Below are 20714 nucleotides of genomic sequence, written 5' to 3' on the forward strand. Positions count from 1 at the left end.
CTTCAAGTGTGGGAAAAACAGAGCAAATTTACACACTGCCACTAAAATCCTGGCCCTTGAGTGTTAAACTGAATCCACCCAATTCAGAAAATTCTAAAACTTACTATATTTTTTTAAGAAGTAGCTGATTTTGCCAGAAATCTGTATAGTTGGGTTTTGAAATTGGTTTAAGCTGCTTTTAATAGTGCACTCAGCCGTTGTTTTCATTGTTCCATCCCCTTCACATTTATTAAAAAACCGAGCTCGGTCAGACTTAAAAGTTGGTTCCTTCTCTTTCTTCAGTGGGTGATCTGTTTTTAGTTGTTTACTGTTTCAAATACTCTGTTGGCCTTTCTTTTTTTCCTTTAGGATTTGATATCTTCAGGAGAACATGCTTTTTAGCTTCTTCCTGTTTTTAAAAGGCGAATTGAGATTTTTTTAAATGTTAGTCTCTAAGTTGCCACAAGTACTCCTTTTCTTTTTGCGAATACAGACTAACACGCTGCTACTCTGAAACCTTTAAATGTACTGTTTCAGTATTCCAAATCATGAGAATACTTGGTGTAAATGTAAAAATAAAAGTAATTATCTGTTCATAAAATTCCAAAGGCTGAGATTAGGATTTAATGGGTCTCTGTCCTTGAAGCCACAAACACCTAAGCCCAAGACAAGTATTTCCTGCCCATCTCAGATGTTAAGTGATGTTGCCAATGGCTTGTAGAAGAAATGGAAACCTAGGAGCCTGAACTCCTGTTTTGGCATCTAAAAGCTTCTGTGTATTGCTGTGTATTCTGTGTATTTGGTTCCTTATTACTATCTTTTCTCTGCAGTGTTTTGGCTATAAGTGCACACAATATTCCAAAATATCACGATTGTATCTCAAAATAACTTCCATATATTCATATATCAAGTCCTTGTTTCTCCTCCAGTTCTGTGGCTAGTCTAATTTAGCCACAGTATCTTGCATTTATATAGCACCTTTCATCCCAAAGTAAACTACCTGCTATATATAGGGATCAGTGTAGCCACTTCTGGTGTGAAACATGGTAGCTACTTAATAGTACTTGGCAACACTATACAAGATCACCAGATATCTCCTAGGCTGAGCTCAATTTTTATTTTTTATTGCAAGTTCTATTTTTACTTCCATCTCCTAGCTGGATTGCCTTACAATTTGGTACTTAAAATTTCGTAAGTCACTTATCACCGCTGATCATTATGAATTTGCTCTTGCACGTATATATCAGTTCTTATTATACCTATAAGAAACTTGAAAATGCCCATTCCTCCAAATAAGCTATGCTCTGTATAGAGAGAAGGATGAAACACCAGAAGGCAATATGTATCCACTCCTCCATTCTGTTCCATTGACGCATACTGAACACTCGATACAGCTTCTCTGCCACAGTCAGGGAATGGTGGAAACAGGCTGACAAAATGTAGAAGCTGCTTTCAGCATGACTTTGGCACAGATTCACAATGTCTCTTGTACCAGTCACTGAAGCCTGTGTCATGTGGCAGTTTACCTAAGCAATAAGGTGAATTGACTGTTGGAACAATTCCCACTGTGGCAGTTCTGCAGGTTTTGCTAGATTTTCTAGAATTTGCTCTTTAACCTTGATTTTAGTTAAACTGGTGAATAGTGTCCTCCTAGTTAGGAAAGGGATTATCTAATGATTAACCCAAGACTAGGAGTCTTGAGATCCTAGGTCTGCCCTGTTTTGATGTGACTAAAGACAAGTCATTTAACCTCTCTGGCTGAGTTTCCCCATCTATTTATACATCTAAGCTTGTAGGTATAATGTTGCAGAAGTATCGAAGATACTGTATTAAAAATGCTACAGATGTGAAAAGTACTGTAATAAAAATAGCTGTGGGACAGTTTACATTACTTGTGATGTTTGCAATGTAAACTGTCCCAAGCTGTTAGTGATTTGGTGTTATAAAGCACATTTCACACTTAGCTTAAAATGCTTAGAGGTAAACAAACAGCCAAATCCTGTACTAAAATGGGTTCTGTGGTCCAGAGCTGGAGTACCAGATTCCAGGACCTCTACCGTTGTGTAACGAATGCCTCTGTGTTAAGATGGTGCAGTGCATACAGCACTTTGTCTGATATTGCCAGTTAATATGCTGAATAATCTGTTAACCTGAGACTCCTTAAAAGAACCTTTATCCATAACTTTTATTGGCAAGGGGAAGAGGTTACCTAATGCAGAGCTGGGCACAAGGTAGTAATCCTCCATCCACTGTGAGGTGGGTAGTTATCCCCACTTTTCAGCCAGGGAAACTGACACAGATAAAATGACTTGCCTGAGTCCACAGAGTCTGTGCTGAGCAGGGATTAGAATTGAGGTCTTGGCTTCTAGCCCTGTGCTTGGTCCCCTCTAGATCACACTACACTGTTTTTAAGAGCTCTTCTGGAGGATGGCACCTATAAATACTGGTATACTTCCCTCCCATTCTTTGTGTCTGCATTTCATATGAACCTAACTCCATTATTTGTGTTGTGATAGCGTCCACAACCCTGTTGTGCTAGGCGCTGTACAAACGCAGCACAGAAAGATGGTCCCTATCCCCAGGAGCTTACACTCCTAAGTATAAGACAAGATGACGGATACAGATAACAGATGGGGGAATACAAGGAAACAATGATAGTGTTGATCATCATGACAGGCAGTAGTCCCAGCACACCAGAACCTTAACCACTGTATGGTATCTGAACCCACTACATCTTGGTTCAGAGGCAAGAGCATAACCACAGAGTTGTGCTGTAGTCTGACTGAACAATTACATCACTCTATCAGGATGCTAAAATCGCAGCTTCCTTGTGACGGCTTGCATGTTAACTACTGCGCTGAGATAATGGGTCAGGAATGGCCAGCTTGTACCAAAGCTTTGTTATGATATTTGACTGTCCATGTGGCAGTAACAGAGGCACGTTATATAAGAGATGTGAATCTGCCACCATAATGGGTCATGCAGGAACGAGGTTAAAAAGTCCAACTGGCCTTGAGTTATGAGATGAATACCCACATGGGGACCAGGAAGGACTGTGGGTGTAAGGTTGAAACCAAAAATACGTGGTGGATATAGACTGGCTACACTTCTGAAATGGCCTGAACTCCTTTTAAAGGTGGCATTACTTTATTCCTGGGTCAGTCCCATAAGGTTGTTTCTTTGTCAAGAGGGAAGAGACCATTCTGAAAGTTGAAACTTGCTATGCTTTGCCCTTTTCTTGTCTTGTTTGCCTCAGCAGGGCTACCAATCACTGCTCTTGTTAGAGGGCTGTACTATGCATCAGAAAAGTCTTCATGGGACCTCTCTCACAACCTGCTGGCTGTACTTTGAACACAGATAAGCGATGGGCTGCCCTTTGAGGCAATGCATGACGGAATGCAGCCAATTCCTGATATGGAGGGGAAGTAGCGATTGGTGCAAGAATGTCCCAGCTGCTACAGGCCAGCACTGCAGATAGTTTGTGCAGTTGCAGTGGTGGAAGGGATAGTGAGACAGCTTCCAGTCCATGTTCCCATTGACTCTTCCTCCTGCACTACCATATTTCTAGTACCAAAGCAGTCATTCCGCCTGAAGAAGTGGACATGAGGTCCTGATTCAGGCAGTACAGTCTGTCTCAAACAGTCCATGGGGTTAAACTCCAAAGGTATGTCTATGCTGGAAAGAAGAACTCAGGGTACAGAGTCTCAGAGCTTGGGGTCAGTTGACTCTGGCTTGAGAGGCTTATGCTGTGGGGCTAAAAATATCAGTGTAGATGTTTCCACTTGGGCTGGGGCCTGGGCTCTGAGGCCTGAAGAGAGGAGCAGCTCCAGCCCAAGTAGGAACATCTAAACTGCTATTTTTAGCCCCACAGCCTGAGCCTAAGTCAGTTGACCTCGGCTTTGAGACTTGGCACCAGAGTTTCTTTCCAGTGTAGATGTACCCTAAAGTTTGAACGACCTAGAGAGCAATTAAAATATGAAATGTGCCTTCAACAGAAAGACCTTTTGGCTCCGATTCATCAGGTAAGACTAGGACAGTTGCCTTTCAAGATAGCAACTAGTCATCTTGGTAATCTTGCTCTGCCTCTAAGAAAAAGTATATCCCAGAGAAGGTAGTTTGTGATGCTGAGCAAGCACTGCCAGTACTTTAAATCCTATCTTGGGGCTATTCATAGCCACATCTTACTTGGCTGACCACTATCTCCAGAAACCGTCCTTGATGTCGGCTTAAAGAAGTCTTAAAGAAGAGACCAAGGACAGCATAGGCCCATTACTCGATGTGTGTGGGGGGGGAACCATAACAGAAAATATGGAAATTGCAGAAGTGCTTAATGACTTCCTTGTTCCGGTTTTCACCAAGAAGGTTGGTAGTGATTGGACATCTAACATAGTGAACACTAGTGAAAATGAGGTAGGATCAGAAGACGCTAAAATAGGGAAAGAACAAGTTAAAAAGTACTTAGACAAATTAGATGTCTTCAAGTCACCAGAGCCTGATGAAATTCATCCTAGAATACTTAAGGAGCTGACTGAGGAGATATCAGGGCCATTAGCGATTATCTTTGAAAGTCATGGAAGACGGGAGAGATTCCAGGAGACTGGCACTATATTTGCCCCTTTCCAATCTATTAAAAGGGAAATGAGGACAACCCAGGGAATTACGGACCAGTCAGCTTAACTTCAGTACCCAGAAAGATAATGGAGCAAATAATTAAGCAATTTGCAAACATCTAGAAGATAAGGTGGTAAGTAACAGTCAGCATGGATTTGTTAAGAACAAATTGTGTCAAACCAACCTGATAACTTTCTTTAACAAGGTAACAAGCCTTGTGGATGGGGGGAAGCAGTAGACGTGGTATATCTTGACTTTAATAAAGCTTTTGATGCCGTCTCGCATGACCTTCTCATAAACAAACTAGGGAAATAGAAGCTAGATGGAGCTACTATAAGGTGGGTGCAAAACTGATTAGAAAACCGTTCACAGAGAGTAGTCATCAATGGTTCACAGTCATGCTGGAAGGAGATAACAAGTGGGGTTCCCACAGGGATCAGTTTTGGTTCCAGTTCTGTTCAATATCTTTATCAGTGATTTACATAATGGCATAGAAAGTACACTTATAAAGTCGGCGGACAATACCAAGCGGAGGGGTTGGAGAAGGGTTGCAAGTACTTTGGAGAATAGGATTAAAAGTCAAAATTATCTAGACAAACTGGAAAAATGGTCTGAAGTAAATAGGATGAAATTCAATAAGAACAAATGCAAAGTACTCTTATTTAGGAAGGAACGATCAGTTGCACACATACAAAATGGGAAATTACTATCTAGAAAGGAGTATTGCAGAAAGGGATCTGGGGGGGTCATAATAGATCACAAGCTAAATGAGTCAACAGAGTAAACTGTTGCCAAAAAAAAAAACAAAAAACCAAGCATTATTCTGGGATGTATTAGCAGGAGTTTGTAAGCAAGACACGAAGTAATTCTTCCGCTCTACTCTGCACTTATTGGACACAGTGCTCCAGTTGAGGCCTAGTTCTGGGCGCCACATTTCAGGAAGGATGTGGAAAAATTGGAGAGAGTCCAGAGAAGAGCAACAAAAATGATTAAAGGTCTAGAAAACATGACCTGAGGGAAGATTGAAAAAAAAAAAAAAAAAGGAGGGGGGGTTTGTTTAGTCTGGAAAAGAGAAGACTGAGAGGCGACATAACCATTTTCAAGTACATAAAATGTTACAAGCAGGAGGGAGGAAAATTGTTTTTCTTAACCTCTGAGGATAGGACAAGAAGCAATGGGCTTAAATTGCAGCAAGGGAGGTTTAAGTTGGACATTAGGAAAAACTTCCTAACTGTCAGGGTGGTTAAGCATTGGAATAAATTGCCTAGGGAGGTTGTGGAATCTCCATCACTGGAGATTTTTAAGAGCAGGTAAGACAAACACCCTGTCAGGCATGGTCTCCTGCCATGAGTGCAGGGCACTGGACTAGATGACCTCTCATGGTCCCTTCCAGTCCTATGATTCCTTGTGGCACATTGCTGTGAATATTCCATTCAGAGGGCCAACTTTGCAAGGTGTCAGAGGTCTATGGTGTGCGACCATCATGCGTGTTTTTTAATGAGGGTTTTGACAAAACGAGAAGCCAGTGCCCTGAATGTACAAATCTGTCCATAGAAGCCATCTGAAGTAGATGACAGAATTTGGTTTCAGAGTAGCAGCCGTGTTAGTCTGTATTCGCAAAAAGAAAAGGAGTACTTGTGGCACCTTAGAGACTAACAAATTTATTAGAGCATAAGCTTTCGTGAGCTACAGCTCACTTCATCGGATGCATCCGATGAAGTGAGCTGTAGCTCACGAAAGCTTATGCTCTAATAAATTTGTTAGTCTCTAAGGTGCCACAAGTACTCCTTTTCTTTTTGACAGAATTTGGGAGTCTGTCCTCAGATACAGAAGTCTGTAGCTTCTCATACCAGAAAGGTCAATTGGTTTCTGTAGATGTCCCCTGTGAACTTCAATTTATTTTGACTATCAAGATAGCTTCTTACTATAGCCGCTTAGTCTGTAAGACACAAGTTTGCTTATGGCTCCTTCAGTGAAGGACAGACTTTTGTAGGTTCAGAAGTATAAGGTGACTCTGAGAATAGTTCACAGGTTTACTCTTATTTCTAAATTTCAGACATCAGGATACCACTTCACTGTCATTCTGACCAGAGAGTCAAAATCTCAGAGGAAATTGCATTAAGGTGCCAGGAGCCCACTGAAATCAGTCCAGTTCTTGAAATTTTAGAGATCTGTTAACTTATTTTGTTTGGCAAAGCCAAGAAAAAACTGGCAGCCTCTAAATTGTGTATATAAAGGAGGTCAAACATAGCATATCAGGGTTGGAAGGGACCTCGGGAAGTCATCTAGTCCAACTCCCTGCTCAAAGCAGGACCAATCCCCAACTAAATCATCCCAGGTAGGGCTTTGTCAAGCCTGACCTTAAAAACTTCTAAGGAAGGAGATTCCACCACCTCCCTAGGTAACTCATTCCAGTGTTTCACCACTCTCCTAGTGAAAAAGTTTTTCCTACTATCCAACCTAAACCTCCCCCACTGCAACTTGAGACCATTACTCCTTGTTCTGTCATCTGCTACCACTGAGAACAGTCGAGATCCATCCTCTTCTATTGCAGGGAGTGGGGAATCTGAGGTGCCATCTATACTTTACTCTGAGATGAGGTCCAGCCTCTCATCTCACAGCTGGATTACTGCAACATTCTCTCTGACCTTGACAAATGCAGTCTATTCCTGCATGTTTCCATTCAGAATGCTGCTGCAAAGATCATTTTCCTAGCCTGTCACTTTGACCACGTCATCCCTCTTTTCACATCCCTCCACTGGCTCCTCCTTCTCTCACATCAAACATAAGCTATGTCTTCACTTTCAAGTCCCTTCATGTTAGTGTTGCCAACTTCCTATTTGCAGAAAACCAAACACCCTTGCTCCACCCCTTTCCCAAGGCCCCACGCCCACTCACTTCATCCCCTCTCCCTCTGTTGCTTGCTCTCCCCCACCTTTGCTTGCTCACTCATTTTCACTGGGCTGGGGCAGGGGATTGGGGTGAGGACTCTGGCTGGGGCCAGAAGTGAGGGGTTTGGGTGCAAGAGGGTGCTCTGGGCTGGGCGAGGGGGAGGGCTCTGGTTGGGGCTGCAGGCTCTGGTGTGGGTCTGGGGATGAGAGGGTTGGGGTGAAGGAGGGGGCTCAGGGCTGAGGCAGGAGGATGGGGTGCGGGTTTCAGGAAGGAGTGTGCGTGTGTGGGAGGAGGTGTGGGGTGCGGGCTCCAGGCGGCGCTCACATCAGGCAGCTCCTGGAAGCTGACAGCATCTATCTCTGGCTCCTAGGCGGAGGGAGGCATAGCCAGGCAGCTCCACATGCTGCCCCTGCCTACAGGTGCCACCCCCACAGCTCCCATTGGCCACAGTTCCCAGCCAATGGGAGCTGCGGTCCCGGCGCTAGAGCTGGGGGCAGTGCATGGAGCCACTGGGGCCGCCCCTTGCCTCGGAGCCAGAGGGAGATGCTACCAGCTTCCTGGGAGCCAGGTGGAGCCAGGCAGACACTGTCTGCCCCGTTGCGGGAGGCCAACTCGACTTTTAACTGCCTGACAGGAGCCACCAGGGTCCCTTTTCTACTGGGTGTTCATGTTGAAAACCAGACACCTGGCAACCCTATCATGTCTTAGCCCCACCCTATCTGTCTCATTCACTATCGATGTTGATTCCTGACTAAAATCAACACATGATGTCACATCCATTGCCCACTTGCTAAATTTTCAAACAAGCACCTTTGTGTTTTCTCCTGTGCTGCCCTCTGTGCTTGGGAGGAGCTCCCTGTGAACATCCACAAAAGTAACTCCTTATTCACTGTCAAAACTCTACTTATGCCACTCCTTTTCCATGACACCTACACAAATTTAACAGCTAGGTTGCTGGTGTGCAGAGCCCAATGCCTAACATGTTGACCAATGTTCTCATTTTCCTTCCCTGTCTATATCCATCTCTTTTACTTACAGTGTGAGCTCTTTGGGGGAGGGACAGGCTTTTTGGACTTGGACCATGAGGTAATCTTAAAGTGCAAAGCAAGTTAGTTTATTGTGACGTTCTTGTCATGCTGTCAAACCATAGAATTTTTCATTTCTGTAAACTAGAAGCCAGAACAAAAAACATTATCAAAATAGCAACTATTTTGAGTTCAGACCACTCTTCTTAGACTTGCCTGAGTCTTGAAATTGAAATACTTCTGTTGCTGTGTTTTCTAAAGACCTGAGGTATCAATTGTTCTCTTACTATTGCTACAGAATGTTAACAAGTGTTAGCTGTATGTTTCTGCAGTACCAGATGCCTCTAAATGCCTTACGAAGGCTGCTTAATATTGAGATTGAAAGTTTATAGAAGACCTTTGTTGGAAAGACCATTTTAGAAAGAAAGGTTAATCCTAGAGCAAACCCTAAGCTTAGATCTTTGTTTGTTCCAAAAACCCTGCAGCTTTGTAAAGCATTTTATCTTAAAAACAAACAAAACAAAAAAAAAAACCCATGAGCTTAATGGTTCTGATGGGCAAGATTTTTCAAGATAATACTGGATGCAAAATACTTTTAATACTTGCAATACAATTGTCTGTAATTGGAGGCTTTGGTGAGCTTGAAGTGAACAGCAGAGGATCCTAGGGTCAAATATGACTTGTATATTTGAAAGGTCACATAGGTATATATAGCTAAGCCAAGGTTTCCATTGAAATTATTCAGATGAGGGCTCACTTCTTTTCTGTAAACTGCTTACCAAGTGTGCTAATTTTTTGTGGCTACTTTCTGCTATTAACCACTGTCTCTCTTTACAGGATTCATGAATAAAATTTTCCATCCTAATATTGACGAAGCGTAAGTAAATCCTTAGTTTGTGGTATTTCTGATTGGGGTACTATTTAATTCTAGTTGTTATGCTTTCGTAAGAAAGCCAAAACAGCTTTTTCATAGTGTGCTAGTAGGGCGGAATAAAGCTGTCATCTAAACTAACACTAACAGTCCAGGGTAAGAATTTGATCTGAGGGGACAGTTTCATAAAACTACCCCACAGGTAACTTTTCCAGTAGAGTTCAGGTTGTATGAAGTACTGAGTAGGAAACATACTGCAGAAGACTTCTTTATGTGATCTATGCACAGGCAACATTGAGTGCTTTTATAAATAAATGAGGCACATGTGGCATAGAAGGTCCAGTGTTGCTAGTTCCCCTTTTCAGAGATGCTTCTCATGACAATAACTCTAGCTAGACCCACCAGCTCCTCTGTTGGTTAGCATTAGTTCATAAATTATGGAAAATACATCCTAGAAGACCCTTCTTAAAGGAAACCATAAAAATCTGGTCACTTCCATATAGTCAGTTTGTTGAGATGTCTGTTAAATCAGAGGTTCTCAACCTTTTTCTTTGAGACCCCCACCCCCCAAACATGCAATAAAAATTCCAGGGCCCAGCGGGGGGAGGGGGACCTCGGGGCTTTGTGTTGGGGTGGGGGAAAGAGGAGGCTTGGGCATAGGTGTAGTTTGACTTCTGTTTGGGGGGGGGGCAGGCGCCAGCAGGGCTTGAGCCAGCTCTGCACGGCGGGGTCCAGGGAGGGAGCGCCACCCCCACCCCGACTCACCTCAGCAGGCCACCCAGCCTGTTTGGGTTGCGGGGGGGAGGCAACTTAAAATTATAACACAGGTGGGGAGGGCTTAGCTCAAAAAGTTTGAAAAGAGCTCAGAGTGCAGGGAGAGAGGTAGCTGGGGCCGTGTGCGGGCAGAGGGGTAGCTCAGGGTGCAGGAAGAGGGATAGCTAGGGGCTGTGCACTGGGAGGTCTCCCCTGTGGGCTCTGTTCCCCAAGGGCTCTGCCAGCCATGGAGCCAGGTCCCCCCCCACACACCCAAGCAGCTCTTACCGGCTGCATGAGCAAAGCGGGTCTGGGAGCTGAGGAGCAGCTTCAACCCCCAGCAGCAGCAGGAGATGAATGCCACGGCTGCCTGCTCCGTGGCACCAGCCAGAGCAGCAGTGGACCAAGCTGCCCAGCTCTGGCTTCCCGCCTCCGATCTGGCCAGGGGGCGGGAGGAGGTGGAGCGGGAGTCTGGAGCTGCCTCAGGACTGCCCTGCTCTTGCACTGTAGTTTCGGGGGCTGGTGGGGGAACATCACCATGTCCCCTGCCCCCCCAACTCTGCCCATGTGCTCAGGGCTTCTGCCCTGTGGGAAGCACTGAGGCTTGGGGCTACAGAATTCAGCCCTGCTGCTCCCGGCTTCAGCCATGCGGGAGGTGCTGGAGCTCAGGCTCTGGGTTTTAGCCGTGGGGCCCCACAGCCCCCCTGGAAGGGCTCGCAGACCCTCTCTTGAGAACCACTGTGTTAAATGAAGCCCCTCCTTTCTTTCCAGTCTTACTCTCAAGTGAGATTCCCCCTATGTAAATTCTGCTCCAAGTTACTGTGCCCTTTCTCTTCATCCCTTGCTTAGAAAAATCTAGTTTCTGTACATAGTATGGAAGATGTCCTAGTCATTATGGCTGCCCTATATTTTGCTCTAATCCAGAGTGTAATATTTGGTCCCTGCTTGGTAGTGAGGAGTGTGAGGGGTTAAAACTGCTAAATCCTACAAGTATTTTGCTAACTTGTACATGTTTTAATTCCATTCTCTCCATCTGTTTCAGGTCAGGAACTGTATGTCTAGATGTAATTAATCAAACTTGGACAGCTCTCTATGGTGAGTTTGGCAATTCACTGTGTGGTGACACATTTCATCATTTATTTGGTTTTAATACCTTAATATAGCTTGTTGGAGGTGAGTGCTCGAAGATCTGTCTTGGAAAGTATGAGCAAAATTGTAGGGGTTTTTTCACTGAACCAAGTTCAATTTAGCAACAGAAGCTTGATATGAAAATATTACTTCCGCAGCTCCTTTCATCCCAAAGATGCTGAAGTATTCTGTAAACATTGTCCTGGAATCACTCAACCCACCACTAAAGTGCAGCCATCTCTGAGGTGAAATGTGGCAACTTCTCAACAGTAACACAGCAACACTTCAGGATAGGAAGTGAAGAATGCTCCAGTATCCAGATGAAAATATGGGGGAGATTTTTAAGTAACCAGACTGCAGTAATCCAAACTGAATTTCAGATAGGAAGGGTGAAGGCGTTCTTTGACTCTGGTTGGGATCTTGATAGATTTTTTAAGTAAGGTGCCATCAGAAACACTTATTCCCCTTCATCATCAAATTGCATCATTGTTTCAGAACCACTTAGGAGAAGTGATACCATCTAGTAATTTGTCTACACCACTTCCTGCAAAACATGTTTTCCTGGGAGGTCTCCCATCCAGTTACTGGCCAGACTTGATTATGTTTAGCTTTAGAGGTCTAACAAGATCAATTTATAGTGACAAGGACTCTGAGAAAAAAAATTCTTATGCAAGTCTGAAACTGTTAAACAGAACAGATATTTAATAGCTCATTCTCTTATATGCTGGGCTGCACTGAACTTCTCAGGGTGTAGTTTATGGACACTACATTCACACTTTGATGTATGGTGTTAAGCAGTATGCACACAATATAAATGCTTTACCTTTGACTTTTCACCTTGAAAAGTTCTCACCTATTTCTAGTTTCCCTGGTTTCTTGACTCTGTCAATGTTCTGAACCTATTGCCAAAGTGACAAATTGCTACTTTAAAGACCAAACTGCTTTAATTTTCTTACAAATTATTCAATGGAAGCAGTGGATCCAAGTACTGGACCTGCTACATACCTGTAGTAAAAATGCCAAAGTACTTATGTTGGGACTGCACAATTAAAAACTCATGCTATTATGTTGCATCTGCAGCTAGGGGTCAGGTTTTCTATTGTATGTATCTTTTTTGCTGAGGAATACAGGAAAGACTTGTGGTAGTTTATAAGGTGAGGAGAGCTTTCTTTTACTTCTACACTGATTGTACCATGAATGTTCATTCTCAGCAATGGACTTTACCCTGAGAAAACCCAACAGTGGGGATAAGTAGCTAGAGTACTAAATGAGCAATGTGCACTTTTGTTCAACAGTCTTAAAGCCAGCTGCAGATGATGTATCTGACTGACAAATTAGAATTGCTTCACTGTGTTTGCTATTCTGACATTGTACACTAGCAGTCTGGATACTGGTTTGTAAGCTGTGCAAAAATAGCTTCCTGTTTTAAGGGATGCTACTGTGGACAATTGCAGCAGGGTTGCTACAGTATTTATGAACAAAATGTCATATGAACACTTTCTGGAATTGGTTTCTTAAGAATGCTTCTGTATTTTTGGCATTTTTGTGGACTGTAAAGGGAGGGAAAACAACTGCAGTACTTACTGCTCTTCTATGGTGTGTAAAGGTGATCTCAGAGCCTTCAAAAATCTATAATTATACGTTATAGACAAAATCAGGATGTACTGTTGGTATGTTCCATCACATGGGTGCTACATAGGTGTCATTCTACACCAATCAACAACTTGTCAAATAATGCACTTTTTTAATGCCATTCATCTTATTCCAAACTTCCTTATTTTTTCTGGAGGATGCTTTGGAACAGTGAAGAGGTAACTCCTTTTTGTTCTTTGATTGTGTTGCTGGTGTCATAGTCTGCATTAGACCTACTTTTTTTTCCCCCTCCAGTTATAAGTCATCAGTCACCTTGACATTTAGAGACACAGCCATGTATTCAAGGAACGCAAGAAATTTCTCTCTGCAACAGAAACACTGAAGGATCTAATTTTGGAGGGTGAAAGCAATCTGGGAAAAAAATCTTCCTATATACTATTATGTTATGCATTTGACCTTTAAAACAAACCAATCCTGTATTGGTAGAGAAGGTCTGGACTAGCTGACCCAACAGAAATTAGATGGAAAGTTCTTATGGTTGCTACCAATAAATCCACTAGACTTTTAAGACCATAATTTAGTAGATTCATTTTATTTAAGTAGTAAAGCACCAAACCCTTCTTAGCACAAAAGTGCCTTCATTTTAGGCATACTGTGCACATCCAGGCAGTGCTAACAATGAAGCATTGGTTTAGTTGGGACTTGGAAAAGAGAGGACTGGAGAAGGCAGGCATTTAAAGAGGAAAGAGGCTATTTTGAGCTGGCTTTCTTTTGGGCTTTCTTGCTCTGTTGCTAACTAAACTCCCCTTTCCATTTAATCTTAAACTGGGAAGCATTAAATATTTCTAGTTTTCCCAGTGGAAGGAATTGAAACTGGCAGCTGGGTTATAAAATAAGTCATGAAGCCATGTCTACGCTTACCGGGGATCCACACTGCTGTGATCAATGCAATGGGAGTCAATTTAATGGATCTAGTGAAGACCCGCTAAATCGACCTCAGAGTGCTCTCTGGTAGACTCCAGTACTTCACTAGAATGAGAAGAGTAAGGTAAGTCGATGGGCGAGCATCTCCCGTCAATGCAGCGTGGTGTAGGCACCACAGTAAATCCACCTAAGCTATGTAGACTCCAGCTACGTTATTCACATAGCTGGAGTAGTGTAACTTAGTTTGATTTGCCCCGGTAGTGTAGACAGGGCCTAAGAAACAAACCTGTTGCTAATAATGGCTTAAGTGCTAGAGTAGACAGAAGGAACTAGTCACAATACCATTGGGAAAACATTCTTGCCTTTGCTTGTACCATGCTATTTTTGTGATCCCTTCTGAGAGTAGGACTACACTTCAAGAAGCTGTTGCACTTCAGCCCACAAGTAGCTGACTGTGACAACTGGCATTTCAATGCACGAAACTTGGCCCAGAGACATTTGTGTCCTTCTTAAGAGTGTTTCTTGTAGCCTTCCTTTCTCTATCTACCTGCCCTTAGCAGCGGCTTTTCTGTTCAATAGAAAATTAAGTTTAAAAAAAACCTGGCATTTTAGAAACGGTCTCTTGTATAATTTAGCTGCAAATAACTAAGGGCTGGTCTATGCACAGAGTTGCATTGGTTTAACTAAAGGTGTGATGTTGCACTGGCTTAAAACTGTGCAACTCTTGTATGTAGGCAGACCCTAATTTCCGTCCCTGCTATGCCACCTTCACACTGAAGTGACTCAGCTAGTCAATACCCTGGAGTTTCTACATATGCAGGATGTGTTAACGCAGGAAGGAAGATTTGACAATAATTGAGTAGTCTCTTCCCCGGTGCTATGTCCAGGCCAGAGGTTCCCACTGTGCGTTCTGTAGGAGCACTTGCAGGTGGTCTGCAGAGAGCTAGCAGTTCACATGGTGCTAGCTCTCCTAGGTTATGTCTATGCTGCAGTTAGACACGCGCAGCTGGCCTGTGCCAGATGACTCAGGCTCATGGGGCTCAGGCAAATGGGCTGTTTAATTGCAGTGTAGATGCTCAGGCTCCAGACTGCCCAAGCTCTGGGACCCTGCCACTTCACTGGGTCCTAGAGCCTGGGCTCCAGCTTGAGCTTGAAAGTCTCCACAACAACTAAACAACCCCTTAGCCTGAGCCCCACGAGCCTGAGTCAGTTGGCACAGGCCAGCCGCAAGTTCTTAATTGCAGCGTAGACCTACAATGTAAACCAATAGGGGTAAGATCCAGGTGCAGGATAAGTTTAATCTTGGCTGAGAAACTGTGGGTGGGGTCTCTTCCTGCCCTCTTCCCCTCCTCCCACCCCAAAAAGCCCTCTTTTGATTAGCAGCAGTAAAAGACATTTTTGTTGTTTGTGCTGTAGCTACTCCATTAGGTTTTCTTTGCCACCAGAAAGGGGGTGAAGGATGAGGGAAGCCTACATACTATCCAGATGAAAAGCGGATGCTAATAAAATAAAAATGAGTATTTGAAAGGGTGAACCTGCTTTTTATTTAAAAAAAAAAATCTACATGCATCTGCTAGTCTTTAACTGCTGAAGTTAAACATTGCAAAATCACCCTCCTAACTACACACTGCGGGCTTACTCTTCCATCTATGTGGGCGTATATAGCCCTTCTGGAGCCTGCCTGAAGCATCCAAGAAGGAATGGCACAGTCTGTTGCTTCACACCCTCATCTTTGAAGTATGGTGCGTATGTCTCTTTTGGAGGTGGGGTGTGGAGGATGGTTTCATGTGTTCACAATTACTCATCAGCACCAGAAACATGTTTCCCTGTCGTGGATTATTAGTAGTAAATGCCAACTGGCAGTAAGGCATTAATGTGGATCTCTTCGCGTGCTGTTAATTGTTTTGAAATGGGAGAATGAACTTGTTGGTTGCTCTTTTTATTATCATAACTATTGAAGCTCTGTGGAAACTGTATTGTGCTGAGATGTCAATTTTAAGTCTAGGAACCGATTTATTTAAAGACAGTAATGTGAGAGGAAGCAGGCAGAATTTATTATGAGGCAGTTGGGAGGGAAAAGTGTCCAAAGTTTAAAGCATAAAAGAATGGTCTGGGTCTAATTCCTGCTATATTTGCTGTATGAGCTTGGGTATATCATTTATCCTCTGCCTCACTTTCTTTAAGTAACAGTGTTTCATGAATCTCCATAGGGATGCTGAAGAAGCTTATTTGTGTTTGTAAAGTGCTTTGAGATCTTCAGATGAAAGATGCTATAGAAGTATAAAATACTTTGGGCATAAAATGTTGGAAGCTCCATTATCACACAAATTCTCAACTATATTTGCAGTTTAGGACAGGAAAACTTGTATGAATTTAAGCTTCCATAAGCTTTACACCATCTTAATGTCTGACTACAGCAATACACAGTTCCACTGATGTTTAACTTGGTTATCTGTGGATTTGAGATGTAGATCTGCAATGTGATTTTTGTGTTAATTTGTCTTGCAGATCTTACCAATATATTTGAGTCGTTCCTGCCCCAGTTGCTGGCCTATCCTAACCCCATAGATCCTCTAAATGGTGACGCTGCAGCCATGTATCTCCACCGACCGGAAGAATACAAACAGAAAATTAAAGGTAAGGGAGTCAATGGAATGTTGAAAAATTAATGGTATCACTTTGATCTATTGCTGTTCGGAAGAAACTTGTTCTCTTCACTATACATCTTTAAATACCTTTTTGTCTGATGACCACTATGGCTCTAAAATAAATCGATTTAATTTGAGAGTGGGGATAGTCTTCTGGGAAGAGTGGATGAACCACTGTCATTTTAAATTTAAAGCTGGTCTGTAGAATACAATGTTGGGAACAGTTCTGCTTAGCTTGGATGTGGGGAATGTATTGGCAAACTATTAGAATTTAGAAACGGAAGGGAACTAAGTTAAAGGCTGTTTCCGAAGGTCCCCAACTTTAAAAGCAAACTTCAGAAGTTTGGAGGAGTTAGGAATATTTTTGTAGCTAAAGTAGCACAGAAATTTTTCTGGCTGTTTTTTCCCAGGGGTATTTTATTTAAAAATAAACAAAGTTGTGCACCAGTCATGCCATTAGCTCATCCCATTTTGTTGTGTTTGCGCGCGGGTGCATGTGCATAAATGTGACTGTTGGGCTTCCCTTAAAATAATGTAGGAATTGTCATGCTGGATCAGTGCCAGATACCTCCAGAGGCAGTATAGGAACTCTTCAGTAGAAAGATGTTGGATAATCTGACCCCATATAGGTCTCATCTGGGTCTCTAATAGTTAGAGATTTGCATAAATCATGAAGCACACAGACAGGGAATGTCTATTACTCAACGAGGAGGAAAGGAGAGAAAATGCAGCGATGGCTGAAATAAATGATTTTTTTGTTTGTTTTCACCAAAAAAGTTAGCAATGATAGGATGACTAACATAGTGAACATCAGTGTAACTGGGGTAGGTTCTGAGGTTAAAATAAGAAAAGAACAAGTTAAGAATTACTTAGGCAAGATAGATATCCTCAAATTGGCAGGGCCCAATGAAATACATTCTAGAATACTTAAGGAACTGTCTGAAGAGATTTGAGCCATTAGTGATTATCTCTGAGAACTCGTGGAGGACAGGAGTGATTGCAGAGGACCGGAAAAGGGCAAATAGAGTACCTATCTATAAAAAGTGAAATACGGAGAACCCAGGGAATTATAGACCAGTCAACTTGACTTTGATACCTGGAAAGATGATGGAGTAAATAATCAAACAATCAATCTGTAAGCACCTAGAAAAAAATAAGGTGATAAATGTCAAGAACAAATCCTGTCAAACCTAATCTCCTTCTTTGAGATGGTAACAAGCCTTGTGGTCAGGGTAGAAACAATAGATGTGATGTATCTCAATTTTAGTAAGGCTTTTGATACTATCCCACATGATCTTCTCAAGAGCAAACTAGAGAAATATAGCCTAGATCAGGGGTGGGCAAACTTTTTGGCCTGAGGGCCATATCTGGGTGGAGAAATTGTATGCAGGGCTGGGGCAGGGGGTTGGGATGCAGGAGGGGTTCAGGGTGTGAGCTCCAGCCCAGCACCCCTTATCTCAAGTGTATCTCTCTGGGGTGACAGTGGTGTGCAGCTGGGCTAAGGCAGGCTCTCTGCCTGCCCTGGCCCTGCGCCACTCGCGGAAGTGGCCAGCATGTCCGGCATTGGCTCCTGGGGGTGGGGGTAGTGCAGGCGGTTCCCATTGGCCGCGGTTTCTGTTCTCAGCCAATGGGAACTGTGGGGGGCAGTGCCTGTAGACAAGGGCGATGTACGGAGCCCTCTGTGCTCCCCTCCACCAGGGGCCACAGGGACGTGGTGCCAGCTGCTTCCAGGAGCGGTGCGGGGCCAGGGCAGGCAAAGAGCTTGCCTTAGCCCCCCTGCACTATGGGGCTGGCAATCCCATGGGCCGGACTGAAACCCCTGACGGGCCGCATCCGGTCCGCGGCCTGTAATTTGCCCTCACCTGGTTGGAAAACCATACTCGAAGAGTAGTTATCAGTGGCTCACAATCAAGCTGGAAGGGCATGTTGAGTGGTGTCCTCCAGGGATCTGTCCTGGATCCGGTTCTATTCAATATCTTCATAAATTTATTTGGATAATCACATACTTATACAGTTTGCGGACAATACCAAGGTGGGAGGGGTTGCAAGCTCTTTAGAGGACAGGATTAGAATTCAAAATGGTCTTGACAAACTGGAGATATCGTCTGAAATAAATAGGATGAATTCAATAAGAACAAATGCAAAGTACTCCATTTAAGAAGAAATAATCAATTGCACAAATACAAAATGGGAAATAGGTTTCAGAGTAGCAGCCGTGTTAGTCTGTATTCGCAAAAAGAAAAGGAGTACCGGTGGCACCTTAGAGACTAACAAATTTATTAGAGCATAAGCTTTCGTGAGCTACAGCTCACTTCATCGGATGCATTTGGTGGAAAAAACAGAGGAGAGATTTATATACACACACACAGAGAACATGAAACAATGGGTTTATCATACACACTGTAAGGAGAGTGATCACTTAAGATAAGCCATCACCAGCAGCGGGGGGGGAAAGGAGGAAAACCTTTCATGGTGACAAGCAAGGTAGGCTAATTCCAGCAGTTAACAAGAATATCAGAGGAACAGTGGGGGGTGGGGTGGGAGGGAGAAATACCAGGGGGAAATAGTTTTACTTTGTGTAATGACTCATCCATTCCCAGTCTCTATGCAAGCCTAAATTAATTGTATCCAGTTTGCAAATTAATTCCAATTCAGCAGTCTCTCGTTGGAGTCTGTTTTTGAAGCTTTTTTGTTGAAGTATAGCCACTCTAAGATCTGTGATCGAGTGACCAGAGAGATTGAAGTGTTCTCCAACTGGTTTTTGAATGTTATAATTCTTGACGTCTGATTTATGTCCATTCATTCTTTTACGTAGAGACTGTCCAGTTTGGCCAATGTACATGGCAGAGGGGCATTGCTGGCACATGATGGCATATATCACATTGGTAGATGTACAGGTGAACGAGCCTCTGATAGTGTGGCTGATGTGATTAGGCCCTATGATGGTATCCCCTGAATAGATATGTGGACAGAGTTGGCAACGGGCTTTGTTGCAAGGATAGGTTCCTGGGTTAGTGGTTCTGTTGTGTGGTGTGTGGTTGCTGGTGAGTATTTGCTTCAGATTGGGGGGCTGTCTGTAAGCAAGGACTGGTCTGTCTTCCAAGATCTGTGAGAGTGATGGCTCGTCCTTCAGGATAGGTTGTAAATCCTTGATGATGCATTGGAGAGGTTTTAGTTGGGGGCTGAAGGTGATGGCTAGTGGCGTTCTGTTGTTTTCTTTGTTGGGCCTGTCCTGTAGTAGGTGACTTCTGGGTACTCTTCTGGCTCTGTCAATTTGTTTCTTCACTTCAGCAGGTGGGTATTGTAGTTGTAGGAATGCATGATAGAGATCTTGTAGGTGTTTGTCTCTGTCTGAGGGGTTGGAGCAAATGCGGTTATATCGTAGCGCTTGGCTGTAGACAATGGATCGAGTGGTATGATCTGGATGAAAGCTAGAGGCATGTAGGTAGGAATAGCGGTCAGTAGGTTTCCGATATAGGGTGGTGGTTATGTGACCATCGCTTATTAGCACCGTAGTGTCCAGGAAGTGGATCTCTTGTGTGGACTGGTCCAGGCTGAGGTTGATGGTGGGATGGAAATTGTTGAAATCATGGTGGAATTCCTCAAGAGCTTCTTTTCCATGGGTCCAGATGATGAAGATGTCATCAATGTAGCGCAAGTAGAGTAGGGGCATTAGGGGACGAGAGCTGAGGAAGCGTTGTTCTAAGTCAGCCATAAAAATGTTGGCATACTGTGGGGCCATGCGGGTACCCATCGCAGTGCCGCTGATTTGAAGGTATACATTGTCACCAAATGTGAAATAGTTATGGGTCAGGACAAAGTCACAAAGTTCAGCCACCTGGTTAGCCGTGACAGTATCGGGGATACTGTTCCTGACGGCTCGTAGTCCATCTTTGTGTGGAATGTTGGTGTAGAGGCTTCTACATCCATAGTGGCCAGGATGGTGTTTTTAGGAAGATCACCAATGGACTGTAGTTTCCTCAGGAAATCGGTGGTGTCTCGAAGATAGCTGGGAGTGCTGGTAACGAAGGGCCTGAGGAGGGAGTCTACATAGCCAGACAATCCTGCTGTCAGGGTGCCAATGCCTGAGATGATGGGGCGTCCAGGATTTCCAGGTTTATGGATCTTGGGTAGCAGATAGAATACCCCAGGTCGGGGCTCCAGGGGTGTGTCTGTGCGGATTTGTTCTTGTGCTTTTTCAGGGAGTTTCTTGAGCAAATGCTGTAGTTTCTTTTGGTAACTCTCAGTGGGATCAGAGGGTAATGGCTTGGAGAGCTGCCTAGTAGCCTC

At 43.6% G+C, this 20714-nt stretch overlaps 1 protein-coding gene across 4 annotated transcripts in view; it reads left to right on the forward strand.

Moving 5' to 3' along the window:
* UBE2H (ubiquitin conjugating enzyme E2 H) overlaps window positions 1-20714 on the forward strand; it is a 76141-nt gene that overhangs the window by 45668 nt on the left and 9759 nt on the right. For all 4 annotated transcript variants that reach the window (XR_005295730.2, XR_006276231.1, XM_038422516.2 and 1 more), the window contains exons 4-6: window positions 9345-9384; window positions 11174-11226; window positions 16285-16413. Coding sequence is in view for 2 of the 4 variants with exons in the window: in XM_038422516.2 (XP_038278444.1) it covers window positions 9345-9384; window positions 11174-11226; window positions 16285-16413 (222 nt within the window). In the remaining 2 variants the exon portion in view is untranslated. The remainder of the gene's footprint in view (window positions 1-9344; window positions 9385-11173; window positions 11227-16284; window positions 16414-20714) is intronic.

Source organism: Dermochelys coriacea, chromosome 1 (assembly GCF_009764565.3).
Source record: "Dermochelys coriacea isolate rDerCor1 chromosome 1, rDerCor1.pri.v4, whole genome shotgun sequence".
NCBI classification, from domain to species: domain Eukaryota; kingdom Metazoa; phylum Chordata; order Testudines; family Dermochelyidae; genus Dermochelys; species Dermochelys coriacea.